The sequence below is a fragment of the Diabrotica virgifera genome, chromosome 4 (assembly GCF_917563875.1).
Source record: "Diabrotica virgifera virgifera chromosome 4, PGI_DIABVI_V3a".
Lineage (NCBI taxonomy): Eukaryota > Metazoa > Arthropoda > Insecta > Coleoptera > Chrysomelidae > Diabrotica > Diabrotica virgifera.
The window spans coordinates 182,686,444-182,705,265 of record NC_065446.1 but is presented as its reverse complement, the minus strand read 5'-3'; the positions used below and the strand labels follow the sequence as shown (position 1 = coordinate 182,705,265).

At 32.8% G+C, this 18,822-nt stretch overlaps 1 protein-coding gene across 2 annotated transcripts in view; it reads right to left on the bottom strand.

The window, feature by feature from the left end:
• LOC114339774 (O-acyltransferase like protein-like) overlaps positions 1-18,822 on the bottom strand; it is a 191,377-nt gene that overhangs the window by 154,313 nt on the left and 18,242 nt on the right. The window contains exon 3 of one of the 2 annotated variants that reach the window (XM_050649812.1): positions 7,090-7,304. The exons of the other annotated variant lie outside the window; for it this stretch is intronic. Coding sequence (XP_050505769.1) covers positions 7,090-7,304 — 215 coding nt within the window. The remainder of the gene's footprint in view (positions 1-7,089; positions 7,305-18,822) is intronic. 2 annotated transcript variants of the gene reach the window in all.

Below are 18,822 nucleotides of genomic sequence, written 5' to 3'. Positions count from 1 at the left end.
CATTTTTGTCGAAAAGTTAAAAATGGCGGATATATTGCAAAAACGGTTCTCCTTTAAAATCTAGATATTGGCTAACATAACGGAGGAATTCATCCGCGATTTTAAATTTGGGCTACTATTGACCCCCTTAAAGATTAGAAAAATAAAATTTTTGGCAGCTCGGCATGCAAGGTAAAATGCTATCCCGACTGGACAAATATACTTTTGAGTCTGATATTATTGCATGTAACTTTTTTGGTATTGTATTATAATTCAAATCCTTCTAACCGCTTAAACTCCTATGTTTTTGCTATCTGTGGCTAAATTTTCAGCCAAATCGAATATGATGTATTTTGAGAATGGAGGAAAATGTAATAAGAACGGTATTTTAACGTTTTCTACACTATAAAATTTGATCAAAAACTTGTTTTGAATCAAAATAACTTGTCATAATGCCATATAATGACATTTTTGAGTCCCTTCTATTAAAATAAACACCAAATCACTGTAAAATCGCATATAATAACATTTTGAGAAAAAAGAAGAAGAAGAGTTTTTGACCCTAAATATCTTATTTTTACGTCCTGCACAAGCTATACACCAAATTTCAGAAAAATTGGAGATCCAAAATTTTTGCCTGAGTGATTTGACATGGAATGTAGGTACCATTATATTTCTGAACTTTTTTTTTGGTAACGATAAAACGAAGAAAACTCGAATATTTGGGTCACCTGATAAGAGGACATAAATACGCATTTCTTCAAAATATAATGCAAGGAAAAATAGAAGGAAAACGGAATCCAGGCCGTAAATGTTCATGGTTGCGGAATTTGAGAGAGTGACCGCACCACTAATGATCTCTTTAGGTCAGCGGTAAAAAAGGTCAGGATAGCCTTGATGATTTCCAATCTCTGAGAGGAGTAAAATAAGAAGAAGAAGAAGAAGAAAAAAGAATGTGTGTGTACTTTGTACGCACAAAAGAAGATATTCTTCTATTACAGGTAATTTAAACGAAGTAAATATACTTAAAAGGTTATTTGTACTTATTTTATTTAAAAATCAAACTAACTTTCTTATCTACCACTTTCAAAAAAGAAGAATATCTTCAAAAATTATATAATAATATAGTACTTACAATCATAAAATCTATAAAAAAAATAAAAAAATAATAACTTGCTTGGGGCTCGAACTCACTTCACTTATTCTACCGCGCTGTACGAAAGCTGACGGCATGCCGCGGCATTTCAAACTAGACCACATCCGCGTGTACGTCATATCGGAATATACACAAATTAAACGTTTACACCATAAATTTATATGAATTTAATAAAATCATTAGTTTGATTTTTGTCGAAATAAAATACAACAAAGTATAGTGTAAGAAAACAATATATGAGATGAAGATTTTTAGAAAGTTTGTTCGTAATCAGATTATGTAAATTAAAGCATTGCCTACTAATAGGTAACTACATTATTTTGTTTACATTTTCCTAATAGATAGGTATTGAAACTATTAGGTATTTCCAACTGAAACATTTAGAATTACGTACCTGCGGCTTTTCAAAACTATTTAAAAACTCACTATAATTATAAATTTTATTTTATTTCTGTCCACACATCAATAAAAACTAATATTGTACAATATTTTTGTTTACCGATAACCTCCATATTGAACAATTATTGACAGATCATTTCAAAATTTCAACACCCAATCAGAGCCCGTATAACCACTAATACCATACTGTCGGTGTGCGCATGCGCGTGGTAAATCAAATTTTACCCTCAATAGATTCGCCGCTAAAGAAGAATATCTTCAAAAAAGAAGAAGAAGAAAGACTTTTTTTACTTGTTTCTTAGTTATTATCATCATCATTTGGTTTGCCTATCCTATTCGGAATCGGCTTTTCTAATTACATTTTTCTTAACTTTTCATCTTCAGTAATATCAAAAGAAATCCGCTATACCGACAGTTAATGTCTCAGCGTCTCCTCCAGGATTTCTTTAGTCTGCCCCACCCTGGACCCCGCAGGTCAGCAATTCTTCATTATGGGTGTTTAACTTCTCGACTTTGAACATGACTAAACCATCTTAACCTATGATTTCTTATTTTGGCATTTCTTTTTTATTTAATTCGTGGCCTTGACTTCCTCCAATATATTAATAATACTTGTTCTAAAACTTATTCTGTTTTGTCACCCTTTTTTGTCAATTTGAAAATTTAGAATGCGGTTTTCATCTTAAGATCTAAATATTAAAATATTTGATCTATAATACATAAGCTGATATATTTTTTCTTGAAACTACTACATAAACGAACCAATAAATGTTTTAGTCTGGAAAATCATGTTGAGAACTGATTTATTAGACTGTCAACCAAATTCAAAAACCGATCACAATTGCCAATTTAGGATACCTACTTTTAAACTTAAAAATTAGACTCACCGTTTTTCTTCTCGTAAATTTTTCCTTTACATGTAGCCAATATTACCAGTATATGGTAAAATACTAGTACAGCCCTAAAAATATACCAACATGTTAATACGAAAATAATAATTGATTAATATTTTTCAAAAATTCATATCGTCTAATAAAAAAATAATCTCCTATATGAACATAGATCAATTAGTATAATAGTACATTCTATCACGGTTTTTGCTGTAAATTTTAAATAACCACTTGGATTCACATCTAATTTGGCACAGGCATAGCTAACATGTCAAAGAAAAAAAAGTGATATGGTGCCGATGTGTGCTTTTGCCCTGGGGTGAGTTTCACCCCATCTCGGGAGTGAAAAAATATATGTCCAAGATATGTCCCGAAATGGATAATCTGACTAATTTTAAGCAACTTTTTTTCTATAGAGTTTTTTTCACCAAATCAATATTTTTCGAGTTATTTGCAAGTGAATAGGTTCATTTTTCAACAAAATATCCACGTTTTTAGACGGTTTTTCCAAAATAACTCAAAACCTAAGCATTCTGTCGAAAAAAATATTCTTAGCAAAACTATAGCCTATAAAAAAGTGAAAAAAACGGTGTATACATTAGGTCTCCATACCTAGCAAAAGCAGAGTTATAGCGAATAAAAAATAGGTTCATATTCGAAAAATTCCAAATAGAATAATTCAATGTTAAATATCCAAATAAAGAAGCATTCTTGGCGGAAACACATTACAATTTTTTAAAGTGTTTAAAAAAAGCTTTAATTCTGTTTTTATACGCTTCACAATTTATTTTTTGAACAAATTTGGTTTTAAAGTAAAATTTTTCAAAATTTTAATTTAAAAAAATACTTTTTTTCAAAATAACTTAAAAATTTTTAGAGATATCAAAAATCTTAAACAATAAAAAAAGTAGGCTTTACTTTTCTGAACATTTTGTATTTATTTGTTTTTCTGTAAGACAAAAATTGGTTAAGATTCGGTGTTTTTAAATTTGCATACGCTCGTGATAAGTGATTCGTTCAAGCCCTTTTAACTACAGCTCTTTCAAAAATAAGGACTTTGAACCGATGAAACTTACAGATCATATGATCAATACATACGCGCGTAAAAAACTTGTGAAATGGTAACAATTAAGTTCATTTGAAATGCTAATTAGGGGGTTGATTTTCCCGATTTATTACCAAAAAAAAGGGACCAACTTTATTTTGAGAATAACTTGCTTACTTTTGATGCTAAATTTTTTTTTAAACACAATTAAACATTTTTTAAACAATTTAAAAAAGTTAAAATTAGTTTTCCCCAAAAAAGTGCTTCGTTTTTTGGTTATGGCACGTTAAAGTATTCGATTTGGAATTTGACGAATATGAACTTATTCTTCATTAGCTACAACTCTGCTTCTGCTATGTATAGTGACCTAATATATACACCGTTAGTATGGTATAGTTAGACCCAAACCCAGACATCCAAAGTGAAAGTTATCCTCCAACACCAAATTGTTCTATATTTCTAAAACTAAGCAGTTAAGCATGATCAACCCTCTACACAAAATTGTTCTACATTAAATTTGAAATAAAAAAGGCCCTATGCATAACCCTTCTAAAATGAACGGTTCCAAAGTTACGGAGGTAGTATAGTATAATTGGTCCAAAAATAGGCCTAACCCAGACATCCAAAGTAAAAGTTTTCCTTCAACACCAAATTGTTCTATATGGTCCACATATTGTTCAGTAAAAAGTTACACCATTTTGAGCGTCTGGTTTGGGGGGGAGACGGGGGAGAATTCGGTAAATTAGTAGTTTTTTTATGTTTTTCGTCAATATTTCTAAAACTATGTTCTAGCGTAAGGAATGTTCTATAGAAAAATGTTCTACATAAAATTTAAAACAAAAAAGGTTCTATACATAATTGTTATAAAATCAACGGTTTCAGAGTTACGGAGGGTGAAATGTGGAGGTTTTTGATACTTTTTATATTTACCGATTTCTCCCCCTCTCGCCCCCCCAAACCCGACGCTCAAAATGGTGTGACTTTTTTTCTGAACATTATGTGGACCATATAGAACAATTTGGTGTTGGAGGATAACTTTCACTTTGGATGTCTGGGTTTTTGGTATAGTTATATCATAAATATTGCCCAAAAAATATAAAAAGTATCGAAAACCTCCAATTTTCACCATCCGTAACTCTGGAACCGTTGATTTTATAACAATTATGTATAAAACCTTTTTTGTTTTAAATTTTATGTAGAACATTTTAGTATATAAGATTGTTTACGCTAAAGCATAGTTTTAGAAATATTGACGAAAAACGTAAAAAAACTACTAATTTACCGGTTTCTCTCCCATCTCCCTCCCAAACCGGACGCTCAAAATGGTGTAACTTTTTACTGAACAATATGTGGACCATATAGAACATTCTGGTGTTGGAGGAAAACTTTTACTTTGGATGTTTGGGTTAGGCCTTTTTTTTGGACCAGTTATACTATATTACCTCCGTAACTTTGGAACCATTCATTTTAGAAAGATTATGCATAGGACCTTTTTTATTTCAAATTTAATGTAGAACAATTTTGTATAGAGGGTTGTTCATGCTGAACCGCATAGTTTTAGAAATATTGGCGAAAAACTTAAAAAACTACGAATTTACCGATTTCTCCCCTCTCTCCCCCCAAACCCGACGCTCAAAATGGTGTGACTTTTTTCTGGACATTGTGTGGATCATATAGAACAATTTGGTGTTGAAGGATAACTTTCACTTTGGATGTCTGGGTTATGCCATCTTTTGGATCAACTATACTATACTACATATTTTTCACTTTTTTAGGTGCTGTATTTTTTATAAGAATTTTTTTCGATCAAATACTTACATTTTGAGTTATTTGCGAAAAACCGTCTGAAAACGTGGTTATTTTGTAGAAAAATTAACATATTCACTCGCAAATAACTCGATAAGTTTAAAAATAAAATTAAAATTAACTTGATGAAAAAACTTTATTAAACATAAGTTGCTTAGAATTAGTCATTTTATCCATTTCCGGACTTATTTCGAACATATATTTTTCACCCCCAAAAGGGGTGAAACTCACCCCTAGGGCAAAAGCACACATCGGCACAATATTACTTTTTTCTTTAACTTCTTAGCTACGTGTACGCTAAATTTCATGTCAATCCAAGCGGTTCTTTAAAATTTAGAGGTTGTGCAATATTTTAGCTTTAAAGGACGTACTAATAGTTAACTAGAGATCTAAAGCTGTACGTGGAACCAGATCAGCAGTCTTACAATAATTAATCTTAGCCAGTGGTACAGTTTGGGCCATCACACAGAGTTCCAAGCTGAAGTATCTGCGCTGATGGTTTACACCAAAACACTCATAAGGAGAGCTACAGGACGAAAAGAATAAATGGTTTCATAGAAAACAGGCAAAATAGATAATCTAGAGGCTGTAGCGCTTTACTTCTGTAACGTAACGTTTTACTTCTGCTCGGGCGCCAATTTGTGACGGGTAACACTGTTAGACACCAGACTCAGATATAATAAGACAAAATAAAATCAACTTCTTTTCGCAATAAAAATAAAATTCCGATTCCATCGAAGGCTGATGAAGCTAAGACCTACTGGTGATTGGTGATGGGATGAGATGGGACAGACTAATCACTACCCCGGCCGGTAAGGAACGGCTCAGCGAATAATCAATACTTAATCGCTGCGACACGACGGTTGGTCTTAAATCAATACGTTAAGAACCCCGTTGGCCTTTAGGCAATATCTTTCACTATTAACAGATGTAAAGAAGGAGAGTAGAACTCTCCTTCTGTTGTGCTGAAGCTCCGTTTATACCATTCTAGGTGTTCCATCTCTACTCGTCAATAATGAACCAACGTTGAAAAATAATTTTCTAATAAATCTTGGCATACGATTGATGAGGACGACCACAGAGCTGATAACTAGACTCTGTCAACTGAGAAAATACTCCACTTGTAACCGTTCTATTTGATGCTCCGTGTAACAAAATTCAGTCGAAGAGAATGGTTCGCTTTTTAAGACATTTTTATTTAGAATCAAAAATATAAGATAATTAGCCTTAATTAATCGTTAATTTCGTTAATTAAATATATTTATAATATACGCATCGAACTTTCGGTTCGGGTCGATGTGACGATATTTGGTACATGAATGAATAATATGGACGATCGCCTGGATTAGGAACTATTTTTATTAAAATGAAATAGGCTTATAAGGAGGGGACATCTCAAAAGACATGTAGGGAAATACGATCACCGCTCGCATAACGATAGGTAAAAGGAAAACCGTCGGATTCGTTCAACGCACCAAAACGATGGGGGGAAATGCTTGGGATAACTCACCTCTTATACCTCGTTGTTGTTTATTATTCTTCGATCAACGTTCCAAGAATAATAATCAACCAGGCTTTTTGTTCTGTCTTTTATATCGTCCGAGACGGTACAAAAACATGTTTTACTTAATTCATTTGCATACTCTAACCTAAACTCTAGACGATAAAATTATACATATTATCGTCACACGCTATACACAGATAACATACTCTAGCGCATAAAGTGTAAAATAAAAAAACTAATGATGTTTAGCAGACGCGTTTCAATGGCCATATGACTTATGAGTTTAAATGATGTTCCAATAAATACTTACAAACAAATTATATCGTACACATTCATTTCCAATTTTATTTTTTTGCAGGTAGCATCTTCAATTTGTGCACTTAATTGAAATCGCTCTATGTCTTGATTAACTAGGGTGGATGAATAGGAGTACAGCTTCGATTTATTTTCTATAAACAATTTAGGTATACAGAGGGTTCTGTATATAAAATTTCGGTCAAATCTGCTTATGTCTAAACTGGAATTCTAAAAAGAAACATTATTGTAAATTTATTTATAAGAGTAAGCAATCCTCTTATACTAATCTTAACTAAGAGATATTAAACTGATTTAGAGTATTTTCTAAATAAAATATGAATACAGTTATAGAAAAGGCTAATTCAATTGTCAATCAAATACAAATTTATCTAATAATTTACCAACTCATATGACATCTTCAGTGCACAAAATGCCATAAGGGATAAAATGGTGGTTGACCGTCGCCGTCTAGTTCAGAGAAATAAGGAAACAAAATATCCTGTTGGTGACACATTCCCCTCCAGGCCGAAAACAAATTTTTTGAGTAGTATGGACATCTGTAATAATCACTAATAACCTATATGTTTCCTGCAGCCGATTTTAATGATATACATAATTATAAACAAATGAAGATCAAAAAACGGTAAATTTTCGCTTTTTTCGTCTATTACCAAAAAGTGAAGCATTTTAAACAAATTTGAGAGTATGAAACTCATAAATCGTATAAAAAAATTCAATATGGCGTTCGCTAAATATGTCTATCCTCATTGGTTGCTTAGATAATTGTAAAATGAATCATAAATTTTGAGTTTTTATAAATATTCATAACTTATGTAAAAATTAAATTAGAACCTTCTTATTACACGGAATGCTGAGACTTCTGGTGCTTAAATCATACCCTAAATTTCAAAGCAATTGGTCAAACAGTTTAAAAGTTATTTAATTTGTTTATCAAAAATTATTTTTTTTTACTGTAAAACACTATAAGTCAGAAAATGATGAAGTTACAGTAATACTTTGGTAATACTAGTAATGGAATTTAAATTGGTGGGGAGAGTAAGAGTACCCTACTCTTTGTAGATTCATGTATAACTGTTGATTCAGCATCTGGAATTTTGCGCAATTGTTTTGTATATATAATTTTAAAAATATCGTTGATCTCATCATTTTTTTACTTTTATCAAATTTGTGTCCATTTTGTATTTGAATATGTTGAATCCGAATATGGCATTACAATTTAAAAATTAAAAAAAAATTGTTTTTAGCTCCCTACAGTTTGTCTGCATAACTAGGAACCATATCGGAAATTTTTTTATCAATTTTACGGAAAAAAGTTATTCTTCGTAAAAAGATCTGCATGGTTGAAAACCTAAAACTCAACCATCAGATATCAAATTTTATCAATTTTATACGAGGTATGTCAAAAATATGAAATTCGTTAAAGAGTAAAGAGTAAGTTTTTCTCAAATTACGGATATCCAATATCATTTCATTACAATTGTGATAACTATTTTAAACTGATAATAGAATAGTAGATATTAATAGGTTCCAAGTAACGCAGACATTCTGTATAAGAGTTGAAAAAATTTTTTTTTAACATCTATTATTTTTAAGCTTATTATTAAATGTACTTAAGTTGTACAGAAAAAAGTTTTGATGACTTTGTACAAACATTTTTTAACTGATATTTTCGGTTTTTGTCTTACATTTTTTTATCTTTTTTAATTTTTTCAAATAGAAGTTGTTTATTTCATGTGCAGAATAAAATAATTTAGTGCATTTTAAGACATCTTAAAATTTAGTGCATCTTAAAATTTAAAAAAACACTTATCAAATTGTAATATATCTGTTCAAACTTGAGTAATACCCTCTTAAATTGGGAGTAATTCTGTAAAACTAAAAAGTTTTCAAAAATTACCTGTCTTGAGACGTCGTATCATTTGAATTAAATTTTTGAGATTTTTTGAATGAAACATCATTTAGAATTTGAGAGTTATATAGGTAAAATTGTAATATAACACCGTACTTTTGGTCATATATTTTATTTCTTTTTATTATAACTACATATAAGATAGCTTTATTGTTCTTGATTAATTTCCAATTTGTAAAAATATAATTAATTTGATAATTTTTTTAAAGAATTATATTAAAATGACTTAACCGTGCGTAATAATTATTGTTACATGTACTTGCACTGGACAATTTTCTTTGTGACACGGTGACAGGAAAATACAGCGTGTTTTATATGTTCGTTCATAGGTATTCTTTCATTTTTCCGACTGTAATTATACTATATAACATTATTAAATTTAAAATTAATGTACCTATTACCGTCATCATGTACTTACTATAAAGACTTACTAATATACGTTAAATAGACAATTACCTACAGTGCAGTATTAAATTTCAAATTTAATGTACTGGAAACAGTGATTAAATTGATAAAGCATCTTTTCATAATATTAGAGGTAAGTTAATGTAAAATTTATGTTGTGGTTTAATAATATGGTCGCTTAAAAATTATGCAGTAGCTGGCTATAATTTGTAATTTAAAAAATATTATGGTAATATAGTATGGTATAACTAGACCCACCAGACATCCAAATTGAAAGTTATCCTCCAACAACAAATTATTCTATATGGTCCACATAATGTTCAGAAAAAAGTCACACCATTTTGAGCGTCGGGTTTGGGGGGTGGAGGGGGAGAAATCGGTAAATTCGTAGTTTTTTACGTTTTTCTTCAATATTTATAAAACTAGGCGGTTTAGCATGAACATTGAACAACCTAAGATGTTCTAAATTAAATTTGAAATAAAAAAGTTACAGACGTAATATAGGTTATAAATAAACGGTTCCAAAGTTACGGAGGTAATATAGTATAATTGGTCCAAAAAAGGCCTAACCCAGACATCCAAAGTAAAAGTTTTCCTTCAACACCAAATTGTTCTATATGGTCCATATATTGTTTAGAAAAAGTTACACCATTTTGAGCGTCCGGTTTGGGGGGAGATGGGGGAGAAGTCGGTAAGTTAGTAGTTTTTTTACGTATTTCGTCAATATTTCTAAAACTGTGTTTTAGGGTAAACAATGTTCTATACAAAAAATTTCTACGTATAATTCAAAACAAAAAAGGTTCTATACATAATTGTTATAAAATCAACGTTTTCGGAGTTACGGAGGGTGAATAGTGGAGGTTTTCGATACTTTTTATATTTTTTGGGCAATATATACATAATATTATTACTGATGAAAGAAATTTTCTTTAACAGGATTGTGTTTTGTAAATAAAATTTGCGATTTTAGTGACCGATGGTGTGTTAGTGATAAACCCTTGAAGAAACCTCAACCTCACCTCCCAAAATCATCGTCAATTGCCCAAACAATATAAAAAGTATCGAAAAACCCCACTTTTCACCCTCCGCAACTCTGGAACCGTTGATTTTATAACAATTATGTATAGGACCTTTTTTGTTTTAAAATTTTATGAAAAACATTTTTGTATATAACATTGTTTACGCTAAAGCATAGTTTTAGAAATATTGACGAAAAACTTAAAAAAACTATCAATTTACCGACTTCTCCCTCATCTCCCTCTCAAACCGGACGCTCAAAATGGGGTAACTTTTTACTGAACAATATGTGGACCATATAGAACAATTTGGTGTTGGAGGAAAACTTTTACTTTGGATGTCTGGGTTAGGCCTTTTTTTGGACCAATTATATTATACTACCTCCGTAACTTTGAAACCGTACATTTTAGAAGGATTATGCATAGGGTCTTTTTATTTCAAATTTAATGTAGAACATTTTTTATACAAGGCTGTTCATGCTGAACCACATAGTTTTAGAAATATTGACGAAAAACGTAAAAAACTACGAATTTACCGATTTCTCTTCCTCTTCCCACCAAACCCGACGCTCAAAATGGTGTGACTTTTTTTTGAACATTATGTGGACCATATAGAACAATTTGGTGTTGGAGGATAACTTTCACTCTGGATGTCTGGGTTATGTCATTATTTGGATCAATTGATGCATTTCTAACTAGAATAGTAATTTTAAAGGAATGTTCGTAAAAGTTGAATGGGTTGCATATGTGAGTTCATTTTAAATGAAGTAAAGAAACACAGACTAACTCACAATCATTTAATAATACTTCGACGACCGGTTTCGATCTCTACAATATTCAGATCATCTTCAGGTCGGCGTTACAAGTAGTTAGATGCTACAATTAAAAAAAGCGAGAGTTAGACATGCTTTTGACCTACGAAGCATGTCCGCTTACCCAGTCCCTCACCTAGCTATGCTATTAGCATAATCTGGACGTTTAAACATGTTATGGATGAACTTACAAAGCATCCCTTTTAACGGCATGTAAGTGGATCAAAATGATATAGTTTTTTAGTTTTTTAGAAAATTTTTGATAATTTTAAAATTTAACTTAATTTAACAAATAGTCATAAACCGCATGCATCTATGTGCGTATGCGTGCTTATGAGTACCTGTTTCTCATATGTGTGCATACGTATGTACCAGTTTGTTGTTCTGAAATGTAACAGTTACATACCTTTCAAAAATTTTTGGGCTTTATATTTGCATTTTGATACAACCGGACAATGTTCTAACTCTGGCTTTCTTTAATTGTAGCATTTAACTACTTGTAACGCCGCCCTGAAGATGATCTGAATATTGTAGAGATCGAAACCGGTCGTCGAAGTATTATTAAATGATTGTGAGTAAGTCTGTGTTTCTTTACTTCAAATGTTCGTAAATGTGTCGTATACAGGGTTTTTCATTAATAATTGGAAATATTTTAACTATAGATTCCTGGGCTCAAAATATTAAGGTTTAACCCAATTTATTAAGTTTTAATCTAAGGTCAATTTATAGCCAAGGCAACACATCAATACCTTCGTTGAAAATCCAGTCTGTCTTTAGACGTGCGACTTGTGGACGAGTATTATCATGCACGAGGTGAAAATTTTGACCAACAGCAACAGAAAACGAACGATAGGTTGAAGAATGATGTCAAGATACCGCTAAGCTGTAAGGAAGCGGTCTGTAAAACCGAAGTCCACTCTGCCAACGATTACTGTACTACCTCATCATCATCATCATCATTCTCTTTGCCTTATCCCTATGCGGGGTCGGCTTCCCTAATTGCATTTCTCCATACAATTCTATCTTGGGTCATATCAATGTTAATCCCCTTTACCAATATGTCCTGCCTTATCGTCTCCCCCCAGCTCTTCTTTGGTCTTTCTTTCCTACTCCTTCCAGGAATCTGCACTTCAGCTATTCTTTGTATTGGGTGATTAACGTCTCGACGTTGAACATGACCAAACCATCTTAACCTATGCTCTTTCGTTTTGGCATAAATTGGTGCCACACCTAGACTTCCCCTAATATACTCATTTCTAATGTTATCCTTCTTTGTCACTCCACTCATCCATGTAAGCATTCTCATTTCCGCCACATGTATTAGTTTTTCCTCTTTCTTTTTCACTGCCCAACATTCAGTTCCGTACATCATAGCCGGTCTTATGGCTGTTTTATAGAAGTTTCCCTTCAGCTTCGTTGGAATTTTTCTGTCACACAACATACCACTCGCTTCTTTCCACTTCATCCATCCAGCCCTAATTCTACTGCATGCATCTCCATCTATTTCTCCATTATTGTGTAATACCGATCCCAGGTACTTAAAACTATTGCTTTTTACAATAAGTTCACCATCCATAGATACCATTTTATTTGTAGTAATTCCATCTTTAAGTGAACATTCCAAATACTCTGTTTTTATCCTACTAAGTTTTAAACCTTTTTCATCCAGAGCTTGCCTCCATTGTTCCAGTTTTTGTTCTAAGTCTCTCTCACTATTTCCTACTAACACGACATCATCAGCATACATTAAACACCATGGAATATTACCCTGTAGTTTCGCTGTTATCTGGTCCAAAATTAATGGGAATAAATACGGACTAAGCACAGAGCCTTGGTGCTATCCTACTTTCACATGAAATTTATCAGTCTCTCCCACACCTGTCCTAACACTAGTCGTTACTCCCTCATACATATCCCTCACAATCTTTACATATTCACCAGGGACTCCTTTCTTATTGAGTGCCCACCACAGAATCTCTCGAGGAACTCTATCGTATGCTTTCTCAAGATCAATGAATACCATGTGAGCGTTTGTTTATTTACTTCTGTATTTTTCCATCAACTGCCTTATAATGAAAAGTGCATCTGTTATTGATCTGCCCTGCATAAAGCCAAATTGATTCTCGGATATTTCGGTCTCTTCACGTATCCGTCTAACAATTACTCTTTCCTATATTTTCATGGTGTGGCTAAGTAGTTTTATAGCCCTGTAGTTTGTACATTGTTGTATATCTCCGTTGTTTTTGTAAACGGGTACCAGTTTACTGCTGCTCCATTCGTCTGGCATTTGTCCAACTTCCAAAATTCTATTAAAGAGACCTGCTAGCTACCTTGTTTCTGTCTCTCCCAATGCTCTCCATACTTCCCCAGGAATATCATCTGATCCTACCGCTTTTCCTTTCTTTATTTTTTGAAGCGCTTGAGTCACTTCCTCGTTTGTTACTTTGGTGACCATTGCTGCTACTGTTTCCGTTGACTCTACAGGCTGTCTGTCAAATTCTTCATTTGACTACTGTACTACCTGTATTCATTTGACTACTGTACTACTGTATTTGATTACTGTACTACCTATGTATGTGTAAACTCCCTTGACATGTCTTAAGCTTTCTACATTTCCAGATCGTCTCCACAATTTTACTCGACGAACATCTGGATGAAATCCAAATCTAGATTCGTCGGAGAAAAAAACTGTAGCCCAATCATTTCTATCCCAATTCTGATATTCTTAACACAGCTCTAATCTTGTAGTGCGATTGCCTCTAGAGATATGTGGATATATCGATGGCCTTCAACTGGAGATTGGCTTGTTGGAGACGATTCCTTACAATATAACGACCTATGAATACGTGGTGTGCCAGCTGCAAGTCGCTATCCAATTCTTCTTCTTCTTCTTCTTCTTCTTCTTCTTTTTTTTTCTTCTTCTTTTGTATAGACATGACTCTGTTTGTTCTTTCAATGTGCCTCCAGTAAGTTGTTCCATCGTTTTCGTGCTCTTCCCACTGATCGCCTTCTTATTGGGGAATCGTCTCTCGCTGTCGTGATTACCCTATTTATTGTCATTCTGCTTATCTGGTCATTTCATTCTATTCATCTCTTTCTTACCCAGTTATTAATGTTATCCACCTTTTATCTCCGTCGTATATCTGTATTTCTAGCTCTGTCCCATAGAGTCTTACCATTGATTTTTCTAAGGGTTTTCATCTCCGCTGTTTTCAGCAATATTTTTGTCCTCTGTGTGTCGGGTCGTGTTTCTGCCGCGTATGTCATTATTGGTCTGATGACTGCTTTGTAAATTCTGCCTTTTATTTCTTTTCCGATATTGTTATTTCTCCATATTGTGGTCATTCAGGCAACCTGCGGCTCTGTTTGCTCTATTTACTTGATCTTCCACTTCTGCTCCGAGCCTTCCATAGCTCTAGTGTGATGCCTAGGTATTTAAACTGCATCACTTGTTCTATTATCTGACCTTCTAGTTTTAATTTACATCTTATTGGATCTCCTGTTATAACCATGCATTTTGACTTTTTTGGGGAAATTAACAAGTTGAAATTTTCTGGCGTATATATTAAATTGGTGCAGCATACGTTGTAAATCATCTTCAGTTTGAGATATTAGTATTGCATCGTCTACATAGCAGATTATTGTAAGTTGTTTTCTCCCATTTGGTATCGTTTTTTAGTTCTTACTTTTTTTATTATTTCGTCCATGATCAGGTTGAATAATAAAGGACTCAAGGAATCCCCCTATCTTATCCCATTGCCGGCTTCAATTGGGTGAGTTAGATACTTTATTGTGTTCTGGTAGATGTTTTCGATTGTTTTAATTATTCCTAGAGGTACCTTTCTCAAGTATAACAAATGGATAACGTCCTTTAATGTTATCCAATTCAGTTGCTGTACTTTTTGTTTATCTTCTAACGGTTAACACTAAAAATCGGCCTTAAACTGCAGCTGTAGCGTGCTCATGTCCTGGATGACGTTTGGCTGAACTCAGGGCCGTCTAAAGCGCTGGTTTCCTCGAAAGCGGTGTCGACAAACTGCGACTGTAACACTGCGATGAATGACGTCATAAAAAACTGTACCATGCCAGATAATAGCGGTAGTTTCCAAGGAAACGTTGGAAGCCACCGATTGCTGAGTTTGCACATTCCATTGTCATTGACATACCGTCATCTGACGTAATTCATCGCAGTGCTACGGTCGCAGTTTGTCGGTGCCGCTTTCGAGGAAACCAGCGCTTTAACCATACACGGCGCCGGGGTGCAAGACTCATCTTTGCGCCTCCTTTTTTCAGATGATTATATAGGTTATAGGTACGCTAAAATTAAAATTAATTATGTTGGCTTTCTTTATTTATACAGGGTGGGCCAAAAAAACAGCCCACCTCGATATTTGGCAGTAGTTATTAGATTTTAAGGAAATGCCGAAACAGGTCGATTTTTATTTTTAAATTACAATTTTTTGATATATATTTCATACTAGTGACGCCATTCATCTGGGCGTGATGACGTTATCGATGATTTTTTTAAATGGGAATTGGGGTCGTGTGTGGTAGCGCATTTGAAAGGATGTTCAATTCTCTATTCAGAAATATAAACATTAATATCATTATTTATACAGGGTGGACAAAAAAATCATTTTTGAATTAAATTAATTGACAGAAAAAGAAGAATCTATGTAATTTTTTTAACACGAAATACATTTTATTGCTGCAGAAAATAGAAAAACATGTTTTTTTTGGCAAATAAACATTGCTTCTCGCTTAAATGAAATGTTCAAACTGCTAAGAGGTAGGTGGGAGGCTGTTTGTGATTTCATTTAAGCGAAAAGAAACGTTTATTTGTGAAATAAACATTTTTTTTTCTATTTTCTGACAGCAGTACAATGTATTTTGAGTTAAATAAATTACATACATTCTTCTTTTTGCGTCAATTTATTGAATTCAAAAATTCTTTTTTTGGCCACCCCGTATAAATAGTGATATTAATGTTTATATTACTGAATAGGGAATTGAACATCCTTTCAAATGAGCTACGTACGACCCCTATTCCCATTAAAAAAATGGTTGTGATGGCGTTACCATTATACAACATATGCTAAAAAATTGCAATATAAAAATAAAAATCGAAATGTTTCCCCATTTCCTTAAAATCTAATAACTACTGCCAAATATCGAGGTGGACTGTTTTTTTTTTGGCCCACCTTATGTATTAAAAAACATCATTATATTCAAAAGAGGTCAATCTTTTAAAACTATACCATACTCTTTTAAAGTAGGTATATTAAAGTCAACTTTTCTAGCTTTTAAGTTGGAAATAGTTATTTTCCTAACTAGTGCGGAAAGTGATACTTTAACGCACGAGACTGCCGTTGACCCGAACGACGCGGTAGCGGAGTTCGCGCAAGCAGTAGAGTGCGGGGAAGACACTTTCCGCATGAGTTAGAAACAATATTTTTTCTAGGGCCGTACGTTTGGAAAAAAGTCACAAAAAATAAAGTCATATCAATTTTTATTTAGGAGTGAAAATACACAAATTAATTCTTTGACAAGGTTGTCAAAACCAAACTTTCAATATAATGGGTTACCACGACGACGATATTGGTTTCCATGACGACGATTTAAAACCATTGTAATTGTCTACTGATTTTACTTTTAAATATTATGTCAAAATAATTTTATTTTATCGAATTATTGCGTTAATTTCATTAAAACATTAACACAATAAGATACATTTGAAATAAATTAGTAAATAATATCTAAATATTAGTTTATGGCATGTATTATCGTATATTATAATGCCATATTAGAAGGCATTCTACTTTCCCGCACGCTGTGCGGGAAAGTGCAACTTTCGGAAACGAAATGCATGCTAGAAAGTGGCTGTTTAAGCACGGCCGTAGAAAAAAGTTTTTATTGCTGCGGTGATATCTATTTACTATTTACTTGTTTTTCTCTACTTATTAAAGCCAATTATTTTTTATCAATTTAAGTTTAGAAAAAGACCTTTCTCCTTCAGCTATTGTTACTGGAAAGGTCAAATATTACCCTTAGACATGTAGAAATATTATAATAGAGATACTCTAAGAGTAAATTATTTTAGGATATATTATAAATATAGCTTAAAATATCGAGTGGAGTTGTGTCTATATTTTAAAAAAAATATTGGTAACAATTATTATTCTAACTCATGGAATAGATCTTCATAATCTATATCAGATCTGTTTCCAAGCGCTAGTTTTTTTTGTAAATTTAAACATTGTGTTGTTTTTTAAGTGTTCTTCGGAGTTTCTCCAACTCAATATACTTTCCATGAAAAAAAAATATAATTACATATTATGTTCCCTCAACATTTCAAATCTTTCACTTAATTTTGCAACGGCAATGTCCAATATTGTATATAATAATATAAGTCAACTTTAAAATTTTGTTTAGGCAGCGTTTAGACACAACGATAAATCGCAGCAATTTATAATCGAGTTGTTTCAATTTATCATTGTGTGTAAACGGTAAATCACAGCGATTTTTCGGAATTGTAATTGGATTGGAGTTGGTATCGGATTGCATCGGTTTATTGTAACGATCGAGTTTTTTCAGTTTATAATCAATCGCAACAATTTATCGCAGTCTAAACAGCTTTAAAATAATCAATAAATAGCAGCAATTTATCGTCACAATAAATTGCTGCGATTTATCGCGGCCATTCGGATACACTGATAATTATCAAATAAAATTATAATTTTTAAAAGATGGTGATTCATTGTCACTGTGATATTGGTCAAAATAGTGTACGCGTCAATTTTTGAAATTATTGTCGGAATAATCTAAATGGGTTTCATATTTCATTTCTATATCGTAGGTGTAGTAAGCCTTTGTAAAAAATACCGAAAGTGCACTTATATGTTTTTGTTATTTGTAGTTTTTTTAAGTCTAGCAAGTGTTCAGATTGCGCCTCTTGGACTTGGCGCCCGGGTGTCTCGCACCCCTTGCACCCCTTGCACCCCTTGCACCCCCGGGTTAAGACGGCCCTGGCTGAACTTCCAGTATCACAAAAAAGTTACCGCAATCGACTTATAACACAGCGCATGGAGACTCCCATGCGCTTAAATACATTAGTTTGTGCATGCCACCTCGAAGGTCGCATACAGTTTTATTCATCTGATCCAATTAAATGACGTAGATATATATATATATATATATATATATATATATATATATATATATATATATATATATATATCGTTGATTGGGAAGAATAGTATGATAAGTCAAAAATGGTTCATTTTTAGTTTATATCAACAAACTACTCAAAATAAATGGATCTATTATGGAGAAAAGTATTGTAAGTGCAGTTTAAACGACAAGCACTAGAGAGCTCTGTGACCAAGTATGGCATCTCCCACTTCCACACAACCGGTGTGGAGAAGACTCGGGTAACTCAGTTGTCTACAGGTCGTGCTAAGTTTAGGTCATTTTTATTTAATCAATACTATTATAAGTCAAAATATTAACACTGCTTGCATCTTATTAGTGAATATTTTTGGAGCAAGAGAATTATATTTCAAAATATCATACTCTTCTTTAAC